The sequence below is a fragment of the Cariama cristata genome, unplaced genomic scaffold (genome assembly GCF_000690535.1).
Source record: "Cariama cristata isolate BGI_N322 unplaced genomic scaffold, ASM69053v1 scaffold1664, whole genome shotgun sequence".
Lineage (NCBI taxonomy): Eukaryota > Metazoa > Chordata > Aves > Cariamiformes > Cariamidae > Cariama > Cariama cristata.
In genome coordinates, this window is record NW_009613289.1 from 9,840 (window position 1) to 36,093 (window position 26,254).

Consider the following 26,254-nt stretch of genomic DNA (forward strand, 5'->3'; position numbering starts at 1 on the left):
TCCGGTGTTAACTAATTAAGGCTAACAAAAGGAGCAAGAAGCATCTATATACAATTTATCTTCTCTGCAGAAGATTTCATGTAGAAGTTAAGAAGCCTAGATCTACATCTAAAACCTGTGAGCACTTGATAAAAGCATTTATTCATAGAATCATTTAGGTTGGAAAAGGCCTTTAAGATCACCGGGCCCAACCATAAGCCTAACACTGCCAAGTCTACTGCTAAACCATTGTCCATAAGTGCCACATCTACACACCCTTTAAATGCCTCCAGGGATGGTGACTCAACCACTTCCCTGGGCAGCCAGTTCCAGTGCTTGACAACCCTTTCAGTGAAGAAATTTTTCCTAATATGCAATCTAAACCTCCTCTGGCGCAACTTGAGGCCGTTTCCTCTCGTCCTATCATATTTGAACATGTATATCTAACAACCATTCATACAAACCTGTGAATGGCCCTGAAAGAGACATAAGGATAGGTATACCCATCCATTTATTAGGAAAGGTGCCCCAGCAAATCATCATGAACATCTGAATGTGAAACTGGGCCAAGAGTGGCATCACCTAGTCAAACTTTCTTATTTCCAGTCAGAAATCTAGTTGCTACGTTTTACACTAAACCAAGTATATTAATCATCCAGGGGTGAAGCTGCTAAGAATAGAATTGTGAAGATCAGTAGGATAGATCAGAAATAAAAGATCCTGGTATCAGTGTTAGAGAGGGAGCAGAGCTCATGCTAAAAACTGCTTTTCCCCCCTGCAGTGATCTGCAGATCCACCGGGACACCTGAATGATAATTCTGTGATTTGCGAAGACACCATAACTTGTTTGGTTTTCCACGCTTCCAGAATTTTGGCAACAGAAATGAGACAATCTGTTTAATTTCCTGGGTGAGAGGAATAAACAATGCTGTTTTAACATACTACGCTGTCTGTCACTTTTGCGTTTGATCGTGCCATTCACATTGTACCTTAGGCCAGCTGTGGGTGTGTAATCGTGACTGGAGCAGGTATTTTAAAAACTGAATTTTGATGATTGGTTGTTCTGAAATACAGCAATCTAAGGACAGGGAAAGAAATATTTCAGATTGGCAACTAACACCATCATGAGTAGCGAAGTTTAGTATCTTATCTAAGTCTCTGAGACTGATTGAGTAAACAGGATAATAAAAGGATTAATCCTTTTATCCTAAAATAAACTTGTGTATGATTCATGGAAGGATAGAAACTTCACCATGTAGTGGCTGCCAGTCAGGGTCAAAGGTACCCTGTTAGCAGGCTTCAATCACTGACCAAGCAAGTGCAGACAGAACACGTTTTAATTTTAGCCTCTTGAGACTGCATACTTAATCCACAGTTGCAGTTAACGGGAACTGGATCAAACAAATCTCCATGTGCAATCTAATCTCCTCAGACTCTGGTTAAAGTATAGCTCCTCATCTGAAGTCTGTTCACGTTAGCCCATTGCTCACTTTGTGCATATCTGGTGTCTCTGTTCAGATATTCAAGAAATATGAACTGAGGATGAAAGCGCATTTTAGAAATACCTGTTTTTCTTCTAACCAAATGAGAGTTAATACACCTAAACTAATGAAGCGTAGTTTGAACATGATGCTCTGTTTTTATTGTAATAGTGTGAGGAAAAACTTTTCTGCCTAATCCTTGTACAATCTGTCTCAACCTTGCAGGCTCTGCTAGTTTTTTTTATTGCTCTTGGTACAGATAGTTCCATTTAGTGAAATACACTGTGAAAGTACTCTCTATTTTAGGATATTTGTGAAATCTTGAAGCTCGCTAGCCTGAACAGAATTCTGTAATTCTGGGGAGAATGCAAAAGCAAGCGGTGCTTCCTCTGTCTGTCCTTTATCTAGCGTGGCTGCCTTTGTCTGCTGTGCAACTGAAGTGTGCAAATAGCTTCATAGAAACAATAGTTAAATTCTGTTTAGGGTAGAAAAATGAACGGGCACTGAAAGCTTGTGGAAGTGCAGAAAAATGTTGGTTTGTGCTATAAAGATAAGGATCCCATTCCTTCAGGTAGATAGATGGACCAAATCTCTGGTTTCTTAAAGATGTCACAGTGTTAATACTTTCCCTATACAGCTCTGGCAAATGCAGTAACACTAGATAACTCATAATCTGTCCAATGAAGACAAATAGCTATGGACATATGTCAGAATAATTAGTGTTGAGTCAAGTTAATTTGATTTGTTCATTTAACAAATTGAATTGTTTCAGCTAATTACATAGCGTAGCATAAATGCGATGAGGGATGTTCACAGAAGAAAACTATTCCTTTTTTCCTCCACTAAATTAATGAAACTATTAAGGAAAATGTACACTCAGAGTATGTAAACAATGTCTGGCTTCACATGCCAAACTTTGCAATCTCCATTACGACGTGACTCTTCCTGGGCTGCTTCTTGGACTGACCAATGCAGCATCCTTCTCGTAGCCCCAGACTACTCTCTGGTTAAGCCTATCTTAACTATTCTGCTCCACTACTACACGAGGAGCCTGCCTTTCTCTGTGAGACGGGGACGTCTCAGCTAGGTGTGTAAGATTGCGTCTCTGCCTTCTGTAACTCTGATGAAGAGATGGACAAAATGAAGGACTGTTCAAAATCCTAGTACCTTTTCAACTTCTTGGACCTATTGCCTTTTCTAAGCATGAATGATGCTGGCTTAAGATGTTAGGGATATTAAAGTTTACTAATAATAAATACAGAAATATGTAAAATTCAGCTTTTGGGGGTTACATAGAAAATAGTCTGTGTGAAATCAACCTGACTCCCTTTGTCCTTTGCAGCATATAGCAGTTTTACCCTGTTCTAGTTTTCTTTTTTTTCACTTGAAGATTTTGAGAGTGAAGCTGGCAACTTACATAGCAAACAAGTTGGATTTACATGTCTTCATGATTTTTAAAATCTAGACTTCAAAATTGCTTTCAGCACTGATTCCTTTACTTCAGAAACCTTGCAGAAGAATGTGTTGATGCTTCTGGTTTAACCAATGTTACTTGGTCTCGCTTTCATTCCTTATGAAACAACACTTTCATGACATAAAAGTAGCAAAGCAACAGGCAGAGTACAGTCCCCTGTTGTGCTTCACGGGGTACAAACATGTTTAGAAAACTGGAAATAAAAATTTGAAGTAAAGTGAGAGAAAAATGCTGTCCGTATCTTTGTATAATGACGCTTTAACATAGATTGGAGCACTGAGATAGAAAGTCTTGGATCTGTATAGCTGTGGTTGGCCTCTTCCCAATTTTATGTCCAAGTTGTAGTTCCCTGTCGACCTCACTGGATACATCTTGGTGTGTAATTTGGTTCTACCTGCACACATGTTGAATGGTTTCCTTAGCAAGAGAATTTGAATATAGACATGACATGGTTGCCAGAGGTAGCGTAATGCCGCCTTCAAAGTTGAGTGCTCTCTCTGCATGGAAAAGCATCAGGCTGTGCAAAGATGCCCTTGTCAGGTCCAAATGTGTTAACTTGAGAGCAAGAAGCAGTGGAATTGGATACTGTGGTACCCTAACTGGACTGGCACAGCCTGCTTTTTGGTGTGGCCAGCAGGACCAGGGCAGTGATCGTCCCCCTGTACTCGGCACTGCTGAGGCCGCACCTCGAGTGCTGTGTCCAGTTCTGGGCCCCTCACTACAAGAAAGACCTTGAGGTGCTGGAGTGAGTCCAGAGAAGGGCAACGAAGGTGGTGAAGGGCTTGGAGCACAAGTCTGACGGGGAGCGGCTGAGGGAGCTGGGGGTGTTTGGTCTGGAGAAGAGGAGGCTGAGGGGAGACCTGATCGCTCTCTACAACTACCTGAAAGGAGGGTGTAGCCAGGTGGGGGTCGGTCTCTTCTCCCAGGCAGCCAGTGACAGGACAAGAGGGCATAGTCTTAAGCTTCACCAGGGGAGGTTTAGATTGGATATTAGGAAAAAATTCTTCACCAAAAGAGTGATCGAGCACTGGAACAGGCTGCCCAGAGAAGTGGCAGAGTCACCAGCCCTGGAGGTCTTTAAAAGATGTGTAGACATGGTGCTTAGGGGCATCAGTGGTGGACTTGGCAGTGTTAGATTTACAGTCCAACTGTTAGATTTACAGTTGGACTCGATGATCTTAGACCTTTTCCAACCTAAATGATTCTATGATTCTATGATAATGAGCGCGTAGGGATCCATATTCATGTTCAGTTTGGACAAACTGAGAAGCTAATTCCCCCAAATCAGGTGAAGATTCTGCCTTCTTGCTAAGCTGTGTCTGTTTTATCGTTTCCATATCCTCCCAGTCTCATTTTCCTTTTTTGTGTTTTTTAAATCTGTGTATTGGTTGCACCCCATCTGTTCTGTGTTTTGTAAGCCTCATGGGCACATGCTCTCCTCTCTTCATGTTTCCGCAGTGCCTGACAGGGGCTCGAAACTGGGAGTCCAGGTTCTACCAAAATGTAGTAAGTACAAGAGTAAGCTGGATCTCCTGAACCTCTTTGTCCAAAGCATTAGCTGTAATGCCACTAAATGTATGGTCACGTGCATGTGTAAGCTTTACTATTAAAATAATTGTGCGTGTTGTAAGTTATAAATCACGTCACAGTAAGAAGTGGGAATTGGTTTGATCCTAGGCAGCAATGTCAGGTTCCAGCACATCTCTGACTGGAAATGGCTGAGCACTGCAGAATGGATTCACTGACTCAACTCCCATTGGGCTTGAGAGAAAACATCTTGTGGTCACCCTAATCTATGTTTCATGTCTGTGGCTTTAAATGATGACCCAGTAACCAGTTCTCTGTCAATGTGTGTTTCATTTCACAAGGAAAATCTGAAACCATTAATTACTAAAAAGCCTCATGGCTGCCTCTTGCTACCCTAGTACAAGCGTAAACCTTCAGTACTTTGTAACTTACAGCAGCAGTTAAAAATAGACTGTTCACAAAATCACAGAGTAGTTGAGGTAGGAAGGGACCTTCAAAGTTCATCTAGTTTAACCCCCACTGCTCAAGTTACTCAGGACTGTATCCAGATGGGTTTTGAGTATCCCCAAGAATGGAGACTCCACGACCTCTCTTGGCGTGCCGCTCCAGTGTTTGACCACCCTCACAGTACCAGTTTCCTCTGTGCAACTGCATACAGACCTCGGAATTCTTCTTGTTTGCTCCCCTGACTGCATGTGTTAGTGTACAGACACTTCAGAGGCACCTAGTTATGATGATTTCCTAGAAGAGGTATGAGTGCTTTACCCATGACATTTTCCTGTAGACATAACCTCATTTCTGTGCATACCCTTGGTGTGGTCACCCTTCAGCCCTCAACTGATCTCGAGGCCTCTCCTGACCATGTCACCCTGCATCCTTTGCTCCACCGCTTCCTCCCCATTGTCACTATTTTAAAGCTCACCTCACCAGGCTGGCCAGCCTGTTGGCAGGGATGCTTTTGCATCCCATTTTTCATTCTTATTCAAGGCGATGAATAAGAATGAGATGAGTGGAGTCACATGCAAAACCATATATGACTTAGATGCAACAATACTGATAAAACGGGATGATGAAGAATGTTTGTGTGACGAACGGTGATGAAAGCAGGCAAGGTGAAAAGGCAGTAAGCAGGGAAATAGCCCCCTCTCCATTGAGAAAATAATTCAACAAAAAAAGGAGAGTATGAACCAGTTGTATGCTTCTGACATTTAGTTAACCTTTAAAATCTTTGATGAGAAATACCTGTATTTTAACTGTCTGCTGTTGACAGAATTTGGCTGAACTTGTGTATGTGTGTAGACACACACATGTGCATACATAGATGGCCAAAGAAAGTACTACTTAGTGAATAAAAATTGTTTGACCCTGCTTAAAAAAGAAAAGAATCCACAATATGTATGACCCACCCTGCGTATGATCATCAAACTGAAACATTTATACAGCATTTCTCCCACAGCATTTTAAAATGACAAACAACAAATATAGAGTCAAATTCTGTCCTGTGTCCCTGCAATGGGGAGCTTATTACAGACTGTGTTTTAATAGTTCTTCTTGAACCCATGTGTCAGATTAAATGGTAGACATGCCAACTGGATGATAATGTAGTATCATTTCTGGAAGTATTGGCTTTTAAAGTTAATCTTCAATGGGATGCTGTAGGCATGTGCATACATTAGATAACCTTGGCATGCAGGGAGTATTTTAAGAGCCACATAATTTCAAAACATCGTTTAATATTCAGTGAAGGTCATGATACATTCCATGCACATAAGATCAGAAACAGACCTTCCAGGCTTATTTTGCTTCTCAGGATAGATGCCAAATTGAGGGCCCACAGTGATGTATTCTGTTTTTCTGTAGGACAGTTAAAGTGGCACAAACAGCTTTTCCATGCTGTTCCACTGACATCTGAGCCCTGGTCTAGGGCAACCGTCTCACAGAGGTGTCAAGGAGAATCATACGAACAACTCTCTCCACATGCTTATCTTTTTAGCTGAGATTTCCAAAACAAATGCTGCCAACTAATAACATATACTATTATAGATTCTGGGATCTTGAAGTGTGAGGTCAGAAAATTCACTTTAGTAACTAAATGATGCAACCAGTACTTTCCAGAATCAACCTGTTAAACCACAGGCAATACTATCTGTAACGACTTCTGTTATCTCTTGCTGTTTATCCACTGATGATACGAAAAAAATGAATAGCTGCTTCCTTAAGCTTTACGCTTAATCTACATCATTTTATACTCACAAAATGAAAGACTAGCCCTCTGTAATTCAGAGGTCTTGTAATAAACAACATGCTTACAGATTTTCATGTTGAGTTAGCTGCTTCTTGAAAGGAGGAAGAAGCGCATGTAAGATTAGATTAAAAATAATTCTGTGAAATGTATCTGGCCCCTTTATGCAACAACCTGCTACGCAGGGGAGAGGAGAAAAGCAAATCCTGGCCTTGATGTCTAAACAATGTAAACTACTTTTTATATGTTGACTTGCGTAACAAGTGAGGCATGAAAACAAAAGTGCAGTGCCCTGAGTAGTGGCAGTGAATATTTTATCTTACCAACAAAAAGCAACAAGAGACTAAATCCTTAGAGCATATGCCGTGCTGACAGTGCGCTTTCGTTGTGACAGTAATGGTATTTGCAATCCCAGCTGCACTCAAGCCTGTGTTGTAAAAGCACCCATTTCTCAGAACGCATGTTGCTGCCTCTTACCCTTTACTGGCCCTTAGCCAGACAAAGGAGCTTTTCGCTGTTCTTCATGTTGCGCCGTATAAACAGATGTTTAAACAAATTTTTTGCCCAAAGTGGATTTAGAGAGATTTTGGAATCGTTAGTTCTTCTGAAATTTTCACATTGCCAGAAAGTATCTTTAGGTGACTTTAGGTTTTTTGTATGTAAACCAGCCTTTCTCTGACTTTTTACAAATATTCAACATAAATACCTTTCTAAAATTCAGTGGCTGAATCCTCACAGAAATGTTGAAGCAGGAGTGCCAGTGCTATTGGTGTGATTCGGTTGTTTGAGTGTAGTAGGTAAGAATATTTAGAGGGTGACTCAGGGCTGTGAGTAGCAAGTATTTGGCACTTTCTGTTGAAGATTGTTTTGACTAAGTCTAATGAGTAAAGAGTTAGTGAGTTGATTATGGATAAAGGAAGGTGTTGCTCTGGGAATGTGTTTGAATATCTGTACTCTCCAGTTTTTTCTAGCACCCACTTGTTCAGTGTTCTCTCCAGGCTGAGGCATGAGATGCAAAGAGAATTGAAAAATGTTTCTTACAGATTATGGAGTTACTGCCTCATGATTACCGTCCTGTCATCAATAACGTCAAACTATCCTTCGCAACTCAGCTTTTTCTCCAGTCTTTTGTCAACTTGTAAGGTTTCTACATCCCCTGCTTAAGATTGTTCCCCATCACTACATCCATTCTCAGTTGAGGTCTTTTGTGTGGAGTCCCAACAGTCCTATACCAGTTTCTTGTTTCCCACTTCATATTTGAGCAATTCAGGAAGTTTTGGGTGATTCACTAATGCAATTACATTAGTCACACTCTTTGGAGAGACAGCTTTGGAAAACCTGGGTGGAGAGCTCTAGAGAAAGTGAGGAAGCAATGTGGCAGGTGAAAAAATGTCTTCAGGAGCTCTGTGGATTGTGATGTAGTAACAGAGGGGTAAGCAGAAGGCACAGATTAAATCCTGGAATTATGCATAAAGTGCATAATTCCTGCTAAATATGACCGGTTGGGTTCTGCATTATCCAGAAGTAAGAGCAGCAAGCGGCTCGCGTCCGGCTCTGCTTCGTTGTTAGGTTCAGTCTCCCCTTTTCGGAGCTGGTGCCAGGCTGCTGGGCACCTTGTCCACCTCCCTCTGTCAAAACCGCAGCAGAGCCTCCAGCAACTCCAGGGTCCTGGGCAAGCTCTGGTCTCCACTCAGACCTAGGATGCCCATCTCCCTGCGGCAGATGTCACTGGCCTGGACCGCAGGCACCCCAGCCCAAGAACAAAAGCTTTTCTGCCTTTTAGAAGTGGGGCTCTTCAGGTAGATATGCCAAATATAGCTTTAATCCAGTTAGTTGGGGTACCAGTGGCAAATGAATCTCGGTAGCACACACTTGGTACTCAAGCACCCAAACCTGCCTGGGTGCTGGCTGCAGGCTGGATTCTCAGCTCCCACATATTCTTTGCTGTTGGTGCCTAAGCTTGGTGAGTTTAAATTGGGAATTACCAACATTTCTGCAATCACATTTCTGACTGGACTATAGGTATCCATTTTATCCTTGCACTATAGGCGTTTTGTAATAGAAACATTATGTAGATGGGCCAAAATAATCAAAAAAACTATTTGCAACTAAGTTTCTTTATTAAGTTGCTAAAATGTAAATTGCCATTTATGCAAAAGACCCATTTTCACTTCCAGTATCCGTTGATGTCCAGGATATAGCCCAAACCTCTAGGAAAGGAATTTCTGAAAATGATAATACACTGGTTTTGTTTCCATTCATTCACTGACTAAACCCTCTGGAAATATCAGCATGGTTTCTGACCATATTGCAGTTTAAGTTCTTCCCCCAAGCAACTATCAAGCAAAGATAGTCCTAAAATAATAGGGGAAAAAATAATGCCATGAAGTTTCTTGGGATTGAGAGGATAGGATTGCTTTTCATCTAGCAACGCCCTAAATTTATTGTAATTTTAAAATTCTGTTTTACAGATTGACTCTCCAGTCAAGCTCCAGATGTGTTTGTTTGAGTAGCCTCGACCTCCCTATGGACTCAACAAATGTATCACGAAATGGCATTGCTCACTGGGAATGCAGATCCTGAGTTCAGCTCCTACTCCTTCAATAACTTGGAAAACCTGTGCGAAGTGCAAACCAAGAAAGGATTCTTCTACAAAAAGGCCAAACTTCTGCACCCTGGAGAAGACTTGTGCTGCTTAGCCCACCTGGATGACCGGACCAGGTTTGTGATCATCAACGTAGGTGGTATTAAATACAAAATTCCATGGACCACCTTGGAGAACTGCCCCTTGACCAGGCTTGGGAAGCTAAAATCTTGCAACAATTATGATGAGATCTTGAACATCTGCGATGATTATGATGTTAGCTGCAATGAATTTTTTTTTGACCGTAATCCTAGTGCCTTCAGGACGATCATGACTTTCCTGACAGCTGGGAAGCTGAGGCTTCTCAGGGAGATGTGCGCTCTTTCTTTTCAGGAGGAGCTTGTGTACTGGGGAATAGAAGAGGACCACTTGGAGTGGTGCTGTAAAAAGAGATTGCGACAGAGAGAGGAGGAGGCAGCTGAGGCCAGGCTGTATGAAGGGGAGATGGTATTTAGTGAAACTACGCAATGTGCCTTCCAGGACAGTAGCCGATTGAGTTTGTGCATGCGAAAGCTCAGGGATATGGTGGAGAACCCCCATTCAGGGATCCCAGGAAAGATCTTTGCTTGTATTTCAGTCTCTTTTGTTGCGATCACTGCAGTCAGCCTCTGCATCAGCACCATGCCAGATGTCAGAGAAGAAGAAGATCGGGTGAGTGCAGCTTTTCTCAGAGTAAAGCATGTTTTGCGTTGTTGTCTCCTCAGGGAAGGTGACGGGCAAAGTGCCTCCAGCAATCATGCAGGTATTGCATTCAGTATTTATGATGTGGAGGGCTGGCTGGGGTAGAGCACAGAAAGCATGATGTCACTTAATATTGAGGGAAGATTGGGCCAAACTCTGCCTTGCCAGCACAGCTTTGCCAGTTCACACCAGCAGACAGCTTTACCCAACAGATTTATTTTCTGACATCCATTTCTTTACCCAACAGATTTGTTTTCTGACTTTTCTAACCAGATGACAAACTAGCTATTGTGAGTATAAAAATCAGCATTGCTTGAGGCTTAGTGTTTTGAAGTTAGGTTAAGAGCTAACAGTTTTCCTTAAAGCTACTTTAATATACCACTTTGAATGAACTCTCAGTAACCTACTGTAAAAATCACATCTGAAATATTTTCATGCTATAGCTGAGGTAAAGGGCAGGGAAGCTGAGGCAGCAATGTAACAGCAGAAACAAAGCAAATGTCCCAATTTTCACACATGCTTAGTATTCTCAAGTATAAGCTGTGAATGCTTCATGCCCTTGAAAATCAAGTATATATTGATTATATATATGGATATTTTGTTTATTCTTTAGTTCAACAAATTTCCTAAGAGTTTAGTCCCTTATTTGTGCAAGCAGTTGAGTTTCCTAGGATTAGCTGTGTGTAGGCCAATGAGCGCTCATCTGAAGATCAATAGAGGGGGACATTCACGTTTTCATTAAATATGTGCTGAAATGCAATCTAAGGGGTTTGAAGGGTGAGGACTTCTGGAAGACTTCATGGCCTCTTTATTTTTACTCAAATGCAAGCTTGACATTAAACGTTTGGGCTTATTTTCCAGCTCCAGGGTCATTAAATGTGACTGTGAACTTCAGCTACTAAGATAGTACTTCACCCCGTCAAGTTCTGTCTCTCAGCTGAAGGCGAAACTCTCCTGAAAGCAGAACCTTTCTTGTGTGCCCTCAACCAGGTGCGGAATGGCTCATCACTCACTGCCACTAGCAGAAAAGAGAGTGGTCATTACCTGGCAAGAGACATTTACTCTTTTGTAGCGTTGAACATAAAAAGCATGCTGATGGAAAATGGGTCCAGCAATTCCAGAGACATCCCTGCATTTTACAGAGTACCTCACGTGCAGTTAAACCCAGCCTTTGCTTGTGAGGTATGCTCAGGTTAGATGTCACCTGACTTGTTTGATTTGGAATCAGATTCATTCAGTAGCAGCCAGGAAAAAAAGACAAAACATTTGGGATGTTGTTTGAGATTTGATTTATTATAAGATCTTTGTTTTAAAGGCTTTTTAAGATCTGGGTACTAGTTAAAACTATATTGTCCTAATAATTTTTTTAAAAGATCCTTTCCAAAACACATGCCTTTTACTGTCATTAACCAACAGTGTGCCAGTATGCTGGAATTTTAAGCACAAGGGATATTTTACTCTTGGAAGCTGAGATGTATTTAGTGTTTAGATGTTCCTGAGTTTAAATGAGAGCTGAACGATTGCCTTCAGAATTACCAGAGTTTAGGCATCTTGTGTTTTTACTAATGATCTCAATATAAATAGGGAGTCATAATAATAGGCTAATAATATTTGTTAGGTGGAGCAGGGTAATAATGAGGATAGAGCAAGCATATGAGAGAAGCCTGAATTTCTTGGTAAGCTGGGGCCGTTAAAAGGAGCACATTTTTATCGTCAAATGCATAATTGTACTATAAAGATGAATGCAGACTTGCTTTTGCAAAAGCAGAGAGTCGGATTCCCCAAACGAGATTCTAAATAGGATTTAGGGTACAAACAACTGAATGTAAGTTCCTATTGCAGCATAAAGTCAGAAGGGTTAATGTGATCCTTGAATATCTAAGCTGGGGAGTAGTGATGAGAAAGTGGAAGATGATTTTGTGCCTGTATGCGGCAGTGGTGAGACTGACACTAGAATACTGCAGTCAGTTCTCATGATCATATTTTTAAATGGTGTTTTGAAAAATTGGGGAGGGTGAAAAAAAACTATCAATATTAGACACCTGGAGAAAATACCATACAATTAACATTTCAGTTTATTTGGATTATTGAAAGGAAGATGAGCAGATTAAGCAAATAAGTGTTTTTTATGAAGGGAGAAGAACTGTATCATCTAAAAGACCTTTAAATTAAGCAGGGAGAGGATGCACGGTTAAAAGCTGAATCCTGACAGATTTCTATGGGAAACTAGGTGCCAGTATTTAATACCACGGTGATTAATTACTGGGGCAGAATTAGTGGATTTTGTATATTTTGATGTTTTCAGTTCAAAGCTCAGTGCCCTTCTGGAAGGTAGCCTTCAGCTAAACACACTCTACTTCAATTAAAAGTAAATTACTGATTTCAGTTCAAGATACAAAAGTGAAATGCTTGCAATACAGAGGAGATCAGAATAAATGATCTTACGGGTTTTTTGTGCCCTTGAATTCTAAAAGCACAGAACTCCTGCAAATAGGCTTTGTTCTGTCCTTTGCACAGGGAAGGTCTATGGGATAGTGTGGAAATGATTATTTTGTTTGAGATAAAGGTGCTTCTCTAGCGCAGGGGACAGGTGAAGGATCATTTCTTCCATAGCTTAGTTCATCCCCAATGTTCCTCACCTGCTACTCAATCAACCCTCTATTTGAGTTGTAATTAGTCATGCCAGAGTGACTGATTTTGGTCCAACACAAATGGATGTAAATACCCATCTAGATCTTTTCAGCCTCAGTAAGACTGGGCAAGGAGTCAGGCATCTGCCCACATGGAATTACTTGTAGGATCAGAGACCTAGGCTGCAAACTCCTTGCGTGTCATCTGTACGTGGCTTAGCAAGCTGATGCAGCTCATCAAATCACAGGTGTGGAGAGAAGAGAGTTTATCTGAATTCAAAGTCATGTTAATCATCCTGAGCTGCATCCCTAGTACCTAGTTTAAAATTCATGCCCAGGGATAGCTCTTTGGTCTGGTTTTGCAGTCTCCTAATAAGCAGAAAATGTATGTGCATCCCTCCTGGCTAAGGAACAAATAAACAGTAAATATTATTTCAGGGACGCACTGTACTCGATGTGTACATTTTCCTGGCTCTCTGGCTGGCATTACTGTTGTTAGGGTTCTATGCCAGAGCTATCATAGCTACTCTGGCTAACAAGTCGTGGTCTTTTGACCACAATGCCTTGAGCTGGCATTTTCCAGAAAACAAAAGCTTTATGTGCCGCCTCTCCATCCTGTTACTGCTTCAGGGAAAGAAGGAGAAACCAATCATGAAAAAAACACATGCTGGAGAGCAATTTTTCATACCCCGATCCTTTAATGTCATCTGAATGAACCAGCTATTACACCCAGTGATGTCCTGCAGAGGTATAAGTGATGTCACACAGATGTAAGCGTGAGACCTTAAAAGCTAGAAGCAATCACCAAGTGGGTGAGGAAATTATTTTAGGTGTCTGCCTGTCTCTTTTAAAATACAGAAGAATAATCAATTGTACATTTGGGTAACTTTATTAACTGCTCCAGATGTTCTAGATGACAGCAGCAACGCCTGGTGATTTAGCAAGAGTGGGAAGGATCATGTTCCCGTGTACTGTAGCTGTCTTGTTCTTACTAATGGTCATCCTGATTCATCTCAAGCATTACTCTTTTTTGGAAGTAGTAGCATGTGTTTTGGATGCTGCACAGTTATCAATAAAGCTAACAGAATCAGATCCTAAACTACTTTTTACTTACCGAACTAGGACATACATTTTATCTTGTCAATTTTTTTTCTCATTTAACTTTTATTTACTGATTAAATTAAATAAAACTCACCAATTCAGTAATACGCATAATAGCTGCTTCTGGAAATTTGAGGAAAGGAACGCTTCAAATGTATAAAGGAAACAAACCTGTGAAGAGAGTTCAGGTTCTTCCATGTAAAGTAACAAAGCAATAATTAATTTTTAATTTGAAAATTTTCAGAATGGGAGATTCCTATGCAAGATTAGATTTAATGGTGAAAAGTCCTCTCTTAAGGCAAAACGCTGCTGAGACAAAATTGTAGCAGGAGCCCTCAGGCACTGAGTTCTTTCAAGACCGCCACAAAAATGACGTTCAAGACATAAAAATAGCCAGAGGCATAGAGTATCCTTAAGGCATTTTAGGCATATGATACCTTTAAGTGGGCTTCTCAACTCTCTAAACAAATGACAGACATTGAGTGACTCAAGGAAAGCAGCTAATACATCACAGGAGTCTTAAACCAGTTGGGGATACATTACACCGAAAGCTGCAATGTAAATGTAATGTAAAACACAGTAAGAGCTGAACAACCAAAAGGCATTGAGAGATTCAACTGAAAACTAGATGCTCATCATACTAGACTCTTCATTTTTTTCTTCGTGAAAACAGAAATGTCGACCATTTCTATCTGAAGGAGAAAGCATCTTTCTTTTGTTAAACAGTCTTCCTCATCACAGGAAAAAGGTGGTGAACTCAGAGATTAAGATAAAACATTTTGTCCTGATTCACAAAAGCATTTATAGGCCTGAGTCCCACTGAGCTCAATCATTTGTAGTACCACAGTGTAAAACAGAAGACGATCAGAGAGGACTTCCTTCTTCACCGTGCTTTCTAACGGATTGGGAAAAGCTGGTCTAATTAAAGATGCTGTGATAGGAAGTTACAGTTCAATAACCTTCAGCTGAAGAACATTACAACAAAGAGACTCATAAATAATGAAGTTAATAATAGCTCATAAAGAAGCCTGAAACTATTTAACCTTCTAAGCTTAATTTACACACTGTGCTTCAACTTTCACGCTGGTGAGGATGGGGAATAGATAAAATTGTGAATGCGAGTTTTAAACACTCTTGTGACTAAAGATTTCATTTCACATGGTACACACAAAAGTAAGTTCAGACAAGGTTAAGAGAGTCTTGTATAATAATACTCAGCAGCTTTTCGTAGACGGACAAGTGACTGATAGACCAGGGCGTCGTGCTGCCATCCCTAATGACCTCGACAAGCTGGAGAAATGGGTGGACAGGAGCCTCAGGAAGCTCAGCAAGGAGAGTACAGAGTCCTGCACCTGGTGAGGAACAACCCCACACACCAGTATATGCTGGGGGCCATCCAGCCGGAAAGGAGCTTGGCAGAAAAGGACCGAGGGGTCCTGGTAGACACTAAGTTTTACCATGAGCCAGCAACGTGCCCTTGTAGCAAAGGTGGCTTCTGGTATCCTGGGCTGTATTAGGCAATGAATTGCCAGCAGGTTGAGGGAGGTGAGCCTTCCCCTCTGCTCAGTACTGGTGATGCCATACCTGGAGTCCTGTGTCCAGTTCTGGGCTCCCCAGGAAAAGAGAGATATGGGCGTACTGGAGAGAGTCCAATGAAGGGCCATGAAGATGATGAAGGGACTGGAGCATCTCACATACAAGGAAAGTCTGAGAGAGCTGGGACTGTTTAGCCTGGAGGAGAGAAGGCCCCAGGGGGTCTCATCAGTGTGTATGAATATCTGACGGGAGGGTGGAAAGAGGACAGAGCCAGGCTCTTTTCAGTGGTGCCCAGTGACAGGACCAGAGGCAATGGGCACAAACACAGGAGGTTTCTTCTGAACATTAGGAAACACTTTTTCACTGTGAGGGTGACTGAGCACTGGCACAGATTGCCCAGGGTGGTTGTGGCATCTCCATCCTTGGAAATATTCAAAAGCCATCTGGACACGGTCCTGGGCAACCAGGTGGCCCTGTTTGAGCGGGTGGAGGGGGCTGGACCAGATGACCTCCAGAGGTCCTGTCCAACCTCAACCATTCTGTGATTCTGTGGTTATAAATATTGATTTATTTAGGTTTGTAATCTAAATAGATAGCTAATTAGGAAGAAATAGAAATATTCAGGGCCTCAGTGTGTCAGAAATGCCAAGCATTTTGTTGAATGAATGTTATCATCTTGTCTCAAAACTCTTGCAGTTTGAGGTACTTCTGGGTGGGGAAAACTGTCATTTTTACATTAAATCATTTACTTATTTCAGCAAAAAGTAATGTAAAGGAGGAAAACAGTTGTTATTGTTGGTGCTTTCTATCCTAAGATAGCACTCTGCTTCAGGGTCTGGAATGGAGCTTTTCATTACTGGAGACCTCCTTTTTAGCACTTTCTCTCTTTTGTGACTGTTCAGCTGTTTTTCTGCATGTGATACTGAGACCTTTATTTTAACTTAGAGTCACATGTTTATGTGATGCATAGATGGTTTGTTTTCGTGAATGAAAATTTTAATAAAATTGCAGCTTGTGTTTTTCCTTTCTTTGTGGAATAAACTGTTCTAGAGATTACAACACAGTCAACATAAAACATGTGTTTCAAAAAATCTCCCTGCTGATATTACAGATAGCTATTTATAGTATATAGGCACTGAGAGTGACTTTTTATAAAAAGAATCTTGAGGAATTGGACTAATTTCCCTGGGGATCATCTGAGAATTCTCAGCTCTGCTGCTTAAATGCAAAAACTGTGAGCTGTAACAATATCACCAGTTACGGCATCTGAACTGATCTGCTGATGGACTCGTCTCCTACATTGCTAGTTTGCATTTTGTGTTTCCTATGGGCAGTTCAGGCCACAGCTGGCTGGAGGCCAGGGGAAGACCAAATGACTCAGTAACAATTGTCACCTGCCTTTTCTACAACATTGTGCACAAGGAAGTTCGTGTAGACACATGAGATTCATGTTCACTTGCACATTCCCATGCCCTTGCTTAAGGGATGTAGGACTTGCAGCACTACAGAGCTGTATTTTAACTAAAAGTAAAGTGTTTCTTATTTTTTTCTTTCATAAGCTTAAAAGTAGGCTTTCTGCTTAGATGGTAGTTAAATCAAAATGGTAACATGCAGTCCAAATTACAAGCTTTGAGAGCATCCTTTACCCACCGCTGTAGTCATCAGCAATAAGCAAAAGCTTGCTTTGTTGTTTATGTGCTCAATCTGCCTCCTGTAGTTTCATCACCTGTTCTGTGTAGTCCTGCACTTAGATTGTGAATGCTTTGGGACAGAAAATCTTAAACGCAATGTCTATGACCATCATCATAACAGAAATAAAAATCACATCTACGCTGCTGTTCAGGTGTACGTGGGCACATTCCTCATGATGCAGCTAGGTTTCTAAGCAAGGAATTTTTTTTTCTTTTCATAAGTAAGACCAACTTAGTTCATGCAAGGTGCAATTACTATATGATAATCCTTAGAGTCCAAAACTGAGGAGTAGCTGCAAAGTTCTACAGTGCAAGTCTGAGTCATCACAGTCTGGTCTCCCAGCTGCTATCTGATGATCAGAGAAATTTGCTGTGCATGTTGCCTTTCAGACAGGTCAGGTTTGTCTGAAAGCCATTAAAAGTGATGAGGTTTGAAAGATAAAAGTGATGTTCCTTCTGTGGGTCACACAGAGAGCTTTAAAATCAAGGAGTCGAGAACCTCTGCACTGCTCAATCTAAATCTTTAATGTTGAATTGTGTGGGTTTTTTGAGTGGTGTGCATCTTTTATCTGACTCCCGTGGAATTTGCAAATATAAGGCTAATGGCAAAATGTTCTTTGCAAATATCAAGAAGTGGTGATCATGTCCTTTGATCATTTTACTGTGCTTGTCTGTGAACCATCTGAACGATACAGTCCTTAATGTAAAAGAATAGAGGTATTAATCTTTCCCTTGTGGATCTGAATTTAAATCTTTCCTTTACTGGTTGTTCAAATCCAGCTGTTAGCGTTAGAGCATATCTCGGTATCCATTTATTTCACCGAGTTCAGGATTGCTGTATTTACACACTAGGGAAACACATTTGGGGCTGTGAGTCCTCGGCATCGCTGGTGCACAACGCTGCCCACTGTGCCTGCTCTGCCCACCACTGCCCAAGACGCCAGCTGCCTGGAAACCCCCTGACCAAATACTGCACCATGCACCAGCTTTGCCAACTCTTTTCAGAGATAGTCCTTTCCCTTTGCAAGGCTACTTTCAGCTGCTAATGAATAGAAAAAGTCTGAAGGAATGATGGGTTATTCTTGATATTGGTTGTGTGGACAGAGTGCTGCATAACAACTAGTTGTTACTCATGACTACTTTTGGAGAGCTCTTGCTATTTTTTCTCCTTGGCTTGCTTGCTGCTCCTAGGACAAAAAAAAAACAACTTACTTTCTGAAGTCCTCTCTCCCCTGAAAAAAAAAAAATCCAGCCTTCCTGGTTGCTTGAAGCTATTTAAACTTTAGCAGGCAGGTCTAGTTGTTTTGATGTGGCAGCTCCTTCAAAAGAAGATCAAGGAAACACAGTCCCAGTAAGAAAAATCTTTCTCTGTTGGAGGAGGGTTAGGAGGAATGTTGTATTTTCTTTCACTAAGAGTTACCTTTAGATTGGAGGAGGTGAGGACGTGGCGCTGTGGAACAGGTTTGTGCGGAGTCCCACAGTGAGCCTGCAGATCTTCTGCTCAGAATTCCCCATCTCGGCAAAGTTACCGCCTGAGCTAGTCATGCCTGGCTCTTACCAACTTTGGGTCTCACTGCAGTGTCTTCTTCCGAGTTGCTTTTCCCAAGTAAAGAGAGAAATCCTAATGGGACAAGGAGCTGCCTTGGAAGATTTTGAGGATGGTAGGTTGCGATACAGACTTTGGGAACCACGTGAGGCTCTCTCCAGTGTTTTAGGCTTAGAAGTCAAAAATGGAGAGTATTTCTCTGCACTGTTAGCTTGAGCATGAGGCAAGAGTTGAATAAGATAAAATTCCTGTTGACTTGTTAATAACTTTATGCTGTGCTAATGAACTCTTTCAGTCTACGGGGTATCTTCTCATGAATAAATAGCAAGCTCAGGTCTTCTTTTAACTAGTGTAGAAATATGCTGCAATACAACGTTAGTGACAAGTAAACAGCTGAGACTCTTCCATAAAAGCATTGATAACTTTGTCATGTTGTTAACTGGTTTATGTTTGATGCAATGTGGCTCACCCAGCAAAATATGTTCCATATTTAATTTCTTTTCATATTTCTCTGATTTCACTGCCATAACTACATACCTACCTGTGGGTTTATTCTCCTGACTTCCAGGTAAATCATCCAGGGAGTCTTTGAAGCAATCTCACAATAATAGTTGCTTGGCCTCCAGTCATGTTTGTAAAATTACTACAGCTACTCGGTATAGCCTGCTCTGTAATATCCTGAGAGTACAGGTTAGCTTCTTCACTCCATAGATTGCTCCACTACCTTTTGCAAGAGAGGTTGTGCTCTATGGGCTTATTGAGTATTGTCCTAGTGTTCTGAAAGAGGGGAATCTTTCATTTATTCGTAATAAAGATATCATCTGGAAATTTCATCTCAGAGCTCCAGGATTTGTTGCTATCAATTCTGGAGGTTTGGAATGAAAGAAAGCAACCAGATTTACCTTTGGCTAGACCTCATATAGCTAGGCTGAGGGAATGAGCTGATTCATGTGTACAGCACTTAGAAATATTGAACTAAATCATTTAACATTATAAATGCTTACATTTTCATTGTTTAAAATGTGGTGATTGAGATGAAATATAGAAGTTTTTGAAATTGGGGACTTTTTGCCGTGTCCATGGAGACATTTAGATTCAAGACAAATTAAGTTAGAAGAGCAGTATACAAATGAAAAAAAAAAATAAAAAGGTTAAAACATTTTTTTGGAATAGGTTTTTAACAAAGGCTTAAGAAAGGACCAGGAGAAAACTGTATGGTTATTGGATTTTCTAAAGCTAAGCATGGTATTAGTTCCAAGTAAAACCATGAAAAAGATGGTACTGAGTACAATTGGCAACGTTTTTGAGGACATCAGCATAATTAATTCTAGTCTATGTAGAACACCACTCATTAGTCAACTTAGTATGAGGTTATGAAGTTTTCTGAAAAAAATAACTTCTGATGTAGGTACTTATACTTCTGTAAGATATTTCAATTAGTGTCACACAACATCCTTCCTTAATAAAAATGACGTTTTTCCAAAACTTACCTCCCTTACTAAATATTTTTAAAATTTCTCTTAGATCTTAAAGTAGCAGAAAACTAACATGAGAAATCATCATCCAGTCACAGCATACACAGAAGGGCATGCAAGTGTCCCTGGTGTTGGCCCAGAGCTACTTAGGTGGTTTGCTGGTGATTTGGAAGAAAATATAAAACAATTGCAAATGAAATGTACAGGTAGCACAGAATTGACACGCTGGTCAGGGACTGGAAGTATGTGGCACAGTTAGCTGAACCGGTTTGAACATGGGGAGGTAACTGCGTGTTCATCAGCAGAGAGTGCAACCTGTAAGTGTAGAGAGCATAGAGAGCCCAGGACAAAAGACTCTTTTGGAAAGTGAGGACTCAAAAAAAATTTTGAGATGCTGGTGAACTACTGGCTCTGCACGATTTCCCATCTGATATGCTAGTTAAGTGGCAAAGTATGAGACTTGAGATACTGTGTCCAGACTGGTATCCATTAAGCAGGTAAGCTGAAAAAAAAAAAGTTTAAAGAATTATTTAAAATCTGAAAATTCTGCTTTTTGGTGAGACACTAGGAGAGTTTTTAATGCAGTAAACAGCAGAGTAAGAGAATGTCTGTGGACAACAGTGAACAGTAACTGGAACCTGCAGCTAGACAAAGTCATGCTCTAAACAAAGTGTATTACAGTGTGGATCATTAACAATGGAAACCATTTATCTAGAGATCAGAAGAATCACAAGAATCGATTAGGTTGAAAAAGACCTCTGGGATCCAGCCTTTGCCCAATGCTTGCCCATCTTGCCAAAATGCTTGAGTACATCTCATGTAGTCAGTCCTTCTAAATATTATGTCTTAGCTCAGTTGAAACCATGCATGTGATTCATGAGCCACTTGGTGAAATCCTCTGCTCCTCAAGAGCCCCTTCTGGCCCTACAGCTCGGTGAGCAATTGCTGTCCCATCGTCGACTCACTGATGCAGGAGCGTTGTCCCCCCGTGCAGGAGATGCCAGCAAGGATGCTATACGTCTGGGCCTGCCTTGGCCCTTGTATATATTCGGACCTGAAGTCATCAGTAAGATGAAATGAGCAGTGGCAGTTCATAATTGTGATTAAAGGCAAGGGCAGCCAGAAAACCTCAGAAGCTTGGAAGCTTTCTGAAGAGGAGTGGCATGGCATGAGTCTGGCCCCATGAAGGCAGCATCCTGACCAAGATATCTTGTCCAGCACTGACTGTGTTTGCAGAGGGTGCTACAGGGGCTGGGACATCTTACTGGTGGGGTGTAGTCTCCCAGTATTAGGTCCTGGTCAGACTTGAGCTTGTGGGTCACTCACGAGCAGGATGCCTCGGCCAGAATGGGCAGTTCACCAAGACACATGGGAGCCCAGCCCTCTTGCCATTCACTGGCAGGGCCCTCGTACCCTCACCTTCCCATGCAGGCGTGCACACATTCCCTTTCCCTCCGCTCCAGCTCGTTTTCTGAGCCTGAATAGAAATAGGAAATACAGAGAATAGTGTGAAGGTCCCAGCCATCCAATACATCCTGAGCTGTGTTGGAAACTTGGCACACGCTGCACTGGATAGAGAACGGCAGAACAGAAATTGCAGCACCTTCAAGAAAGGTCCATGCACTGAATGGTTATTTTCTGTGGATATTTGCTCCCAGTCCACAGCTAGTTGCCTTCATAGCCAGTAGAAATTTTGGCTAATTTAAGGTAAGTGATACAGTCCTTATATTCTGCACTGCTGTCACAGAAAACACTGTTACCGTTGCCTTCAGCAGAAAGAGAAAATATGAGAGTGCAGCATTTGGCAGTGGTTAGATGCACCTTGCAAAAATTCATCCACTTTGCAAGTGCAGGAGTACGGCTTACAGTATTTCTGTGCAAGGGCAATGTGGAAGCAGACTGCCAGCCCCGATGGAGCCACTACCAGCAGGGGAGCAAATCTACCCACAGGCAACACAGACAAATCCTTCACTTGCTTTCAGATAATAGGATAAAGGAAAGGAGAGGGGGAGAAAAACACATTTGGAAAAAAATGTAAGAGGAAAAGAGTAAGCTTGACTCTGTCCTCCTCTCCTCCAAGAGAAAAACCAGGCACCTCCAACTTTTATAGCAGGTTACAGGGTTGTGGGAACCAGTAAAACTAATGTGGGTCAGTAAAATAGAACCAGCAATGAGTGGGAGGCAGGAGGAGGAGAACAGCTTCTAAAACAGAGATTGAAAGAAGGGGAAAACTGGGGGAAATAAGAGGGAAAATACGTTTTTAAATGCTGATAACAAGCAGTTGTTCTTTTTAAGAGAGAGAGAGACAAGAAGACTGAGTTCCTTTTTTAGCGTGAGACAGGCTTGAGGAGGAGAAGAAGAAAAGGTGGCCAAGAAGGCCAATGGCATCCTGGCTTGTATCAGGAATAGCATGGCCAGCAGGACCAGGGCAGTGATCGTCCCCCTGTACTCAGCACTGGTGAGGCCGCACCTCGAGTGCTGTGTTCAGTTCTGGGCCCCTCACTACAAGAAAGACCTTGAGGTGCTGGAGTGAGTCCAGAGAAGGGCAACGAAGGTGGTGAAGGAGCACAAGTCTGGTGGGGAGTGGCTGAGGGAGCTGGGGGTGTTTGGTCTGGAGAAGAGGAGGCTGAGGGGAGACCTGATCGCTGTCTACGAGGACCTGAAAGGAGGGTGTAGCCATGTGGGGGTCGGTCTCTTCTCCCAAGTAACCAGTGACAGGACAAGAGGGCATAGCCTGAAACTGCCCCAGGGGAAGTTCAGGCTAGAAATTAGGAGGCATTTCTTCACAGAAAGGGTCGTTAGGCGTTGGAATGGGCTACCCAGGGAGGTGGTGGAGTCCCCATCCCTGGAGGTGTTTAAGAAAAGACTGGACGTGGCCCTTAGTGCCATGGTCTAGTTGACATGGTGGTGTTAGGGCAAAGGTTGGACTTGACAATCCCAGAGGTCTCTTCCAACCTCATTGAGTCTGTGATTCTGTGAAAAGAGGATGCCACTGCTTTGTAAGACAACCCTGTCTTTCTTAGGCTGGTCCTTTCAGAAGCATTGAGACTAGGTGTTGTTATTCCTTGGGGAAACTGTTCAAACTGCACTTAAGTGCCCTTGGCGAGGACTCAGCCCTGGTCTGCTTCTGCAGTGTTTTGATTTATGATGCCACTTACGGGAGATAACTCCCGTCTTTATTTTTGCAGTCCTGCCGTGTTTATGAGAAGCAGGTGTGCTGTAAGTGCCAAGTGCCATTGCTCAAGTTTTTCAAGCAAGAATGGCGTCTGTCTTGTTTTCAGAGCGCTAGGATAGAAAATGCAAGCTAGGATTATTCTCCAGAAATCAGGAGATTTGCTAATTTGCAAGGTAACCAAGCTTCTTCACGTGAAAGCTCAGGATTAAGCATCTGCTTAGGTTTACAGAGAATGCGTTTTTTAAAAAAGCATTGTAGTTTCCAAGCCTCAGGGGATATGATGCTTCTATCAGAGCTGGAAAAGAGAGTGGGCTGAGGAGGAAGATTTCTAGTTCATGTGAAATCAGGGGGAGAGGGGGACACTTGCCAGCAAGGAGACTTCTGGTGCTTAATTATTCTCTCTTTTTTTTTTTTTTACTTTCAATTTCAGTGAAAAAGTGGGCCAAAACCAAGAAAAACTTTCTGGAAATAGAAAATTCTGGGGTAATTTTTACTCAGAAACACTAAGAACGTCAGTGTTTCTCGAGTGAAGCTGTTCTTTGGAGGACACCATTGCTTGGTGAAATGATCATTCTTTTTTCTGCGTTACTGCCTCTGTCCGTCGCAGTGACTCTGATAAATCAATCCTCTGTTCTGAGCAGTCCCCTGAGGTCAGGCTGTGCAGGTTGTGCCTGGTCCAAGCACATGTGGGAACCATGGACACACCTGGACAGCTGTGTCACCTGTGGGTGTTTCCCACAGAGAGAGTCTGCTGCAGGGCAAAGCTGCCAGAAAGCAAGCCATGTGGGCAGTGGCCTGTGAAATCCTGCCTTGAATGCCATGGGAGTTGCTGAGTTTCAAATATAATACCTTCTTCTCATGGACCCATGTCTTCTTGTGTAGCTATTTGTCTTCAAACCATTTCCAAATGGCACTGGGAGGTTGTAACATTGCCCAAGCAGACCCCAGATACAACAGCGCAAAGCTGCCAGAAAGCAAGCCATGTGGGCAGTGGCCTGTGAAATCCTGCCTTGAATGCCATGGGAGTTGCTGAGTTTCAAATATAATACCTTCTTCTCATGGACCCATGTCTTCTTGTGTAGCTATTTGTCTTCAAACCATTTCCAAATGGCACTGGGAGGTTGTAACATTGCCCAAGCAGACCCCAGATACAACAGCAGTGTTTTGACTCAGAATATTTGTTCAAACAAATGGCAGTAAACCTATTCTTGTATGTATAGGTTGTAATTATCTAAATATTATTAATAGCCTACTTATGTCTTACACATATGCACAGACGAAAGCTGTGGACAAGCCAGGTGGGGATCTCAGACCCCCCGAGGCCCAGCTCCAGCAGCATGAAGCATATAATTTCCTTTGCTAGTTGAACATTATGGGCAGGTAGGACTTGGAAGGGTTCTCTGAGGTGGGTGCAGACCCCTGTTGGCGTGGGTAGCAGATCACACCACCATTTCCAGAAACTGAGAAGCTTCATCGTATATGTTATTGCAAGGGGGAATCTTTTGGAACCTCATGTGTTGCTGGAGTCCAGATTCTGAAAGTTGGTGTAGCTATTTGTTCTTTTGCCAACACCGTCCTTTCAGTGAGTGATGGATTCTCTTTGCAAATAGCTAGTGCAAACTGAGCACGTGAGGTCCCTTTCCTTCCCGCTCCTACCTCACTTGTTGGTTGCCTTTACTTAGCTGATGGTGTTGCCCTTCCCAGCCACTCCTGAACAAAAAGTCAACTGTTGTAGCATAACCAACTGGTGAGTTACCCTGTTTGACTTTGCACTGAAGAGGATTAAGGAATCGTATGTCCCATTCTGTGGGCTGAGCTGTGGATTTCAAACAGACAGGTAGTAGATGGAGGTAGCAGTACTTTCAGCGGGTCCAGATAGACCTGAATGAAAACATTTGACCATGCCATTAAATAGTGCTTCTCTTTATGCCCTTGCTATATTTATAGACAGCAAACATGTCTCTTTTCTGCCTTCATTTGATGGTGGTAAACAAGTCAAATGCATTTAATTGTCTGTTTTTAAGATAGGTTTTCCATTTCATTAGCCATCCAAGTAACCTTGGCTTACTCTTCCAACTCATTCCAGTTCGAATCATCCTTGTTAAACATGGGTGGTTCTTGAACAAGTTGAATCTTTCACTTATATGTTGGGACCTATCAGCTAGCTCCAAATACAAGTGTTGGTTGTTTTGCGTGTTGTGTGTTTGGTAAGCAAGAAGGAATTGGTGTCAAGGCTCTTGTTTCAAGAGTGAAAACCGCAGGTTATGAGAAGCTGTGTGTACTTACTGCAGTGAAGCAGATTACAAACATGAGAAAACCAAAGAAATACAAAGTAAAGGGAATACTAGTCCATGAGGGTGTTACTAGACAGTGAGAATGGAGCAGAGTCTTAAGAAGTATCCTCAAAGAATCACAGAGTGGTTTGGTTGGAAAGGGACCTTAAAGACCATTTAGTTCCAGCCCCCCTGCCATGGGCATAGACACCTTCCACCAGACCAGGTTGCCCAAAGCCCCATCCAGCCTGGCCTTGAATGCTTCTAGGGATGGGGCACCCACAGCTTCTCTGGGCAACCTGTGCCACTGCCTCACCACCCTCACAGTGAAGAATTTCTTCCAGTATCTAATCTAAATCTTCCCTCTTCCAGTTTAAAGCCATTGCCCCTTGTCCTATCACTCCATGCCCTTGTAAAAAGTCCCTCCCCAGCTTTTTTGTAGGCCCCGTTTAGGTACTGGAAGGCTGCTCTAAGGTCTGCCCGGAGCCTTCTCTTCTCCAGCCTGAACAACCACAACTCTCTCAGCCTGGCTTCACAGGAGAGGTGCACCAGCCCCTCGCATCATCTTTGTGGCCTCCTCTGGACTCGCTCCAACACGTCCATGTCCTTCTGGTGTTGGAGGCCCCACAGCTGAAGGCAGTACTGCAGGGGGGGTCTCACCAGAGCGGAGCAGAGGGGCAGAATCCCCTCCCTTGACCTGCTGGTCACACTTCTTCTGATGCAGCGCAGGATACGGTTGGCTTTCTGGGCTGCAGGTGCACATTGCCAGGTCATGGTGAGCTTCTCGTCAACCAATGCC

General features: G+C 42.3%; 1 protein-coding gene across 1 annotated transcript in view; it reads left to right on the forward strand.

Annotated features, from left to right (window-relative positions):
• The first annotated feature begins 9,184 nt into the window (after positions 1–9,184).
• Positions 9,185–26,254, forward strand: part of LOC104160736 (potassium voltage-gated channel subfamily G member 2) — a 26,130-nt gene continuing 9,060 nt past the window's right edge. Inside the window, exon 1 of the mRNA XM_009698947.1 lies at positions 9,185–9,998. Within this exon, the coding sequence (XP_009697249.1) occupies positions 9,243–9,998 (756 nt within the window). The 5' untranslated portion in view covers positions 9,185–9,242. The remainder of the gene's footprint in view (positions 9,999–26,254) is intronic.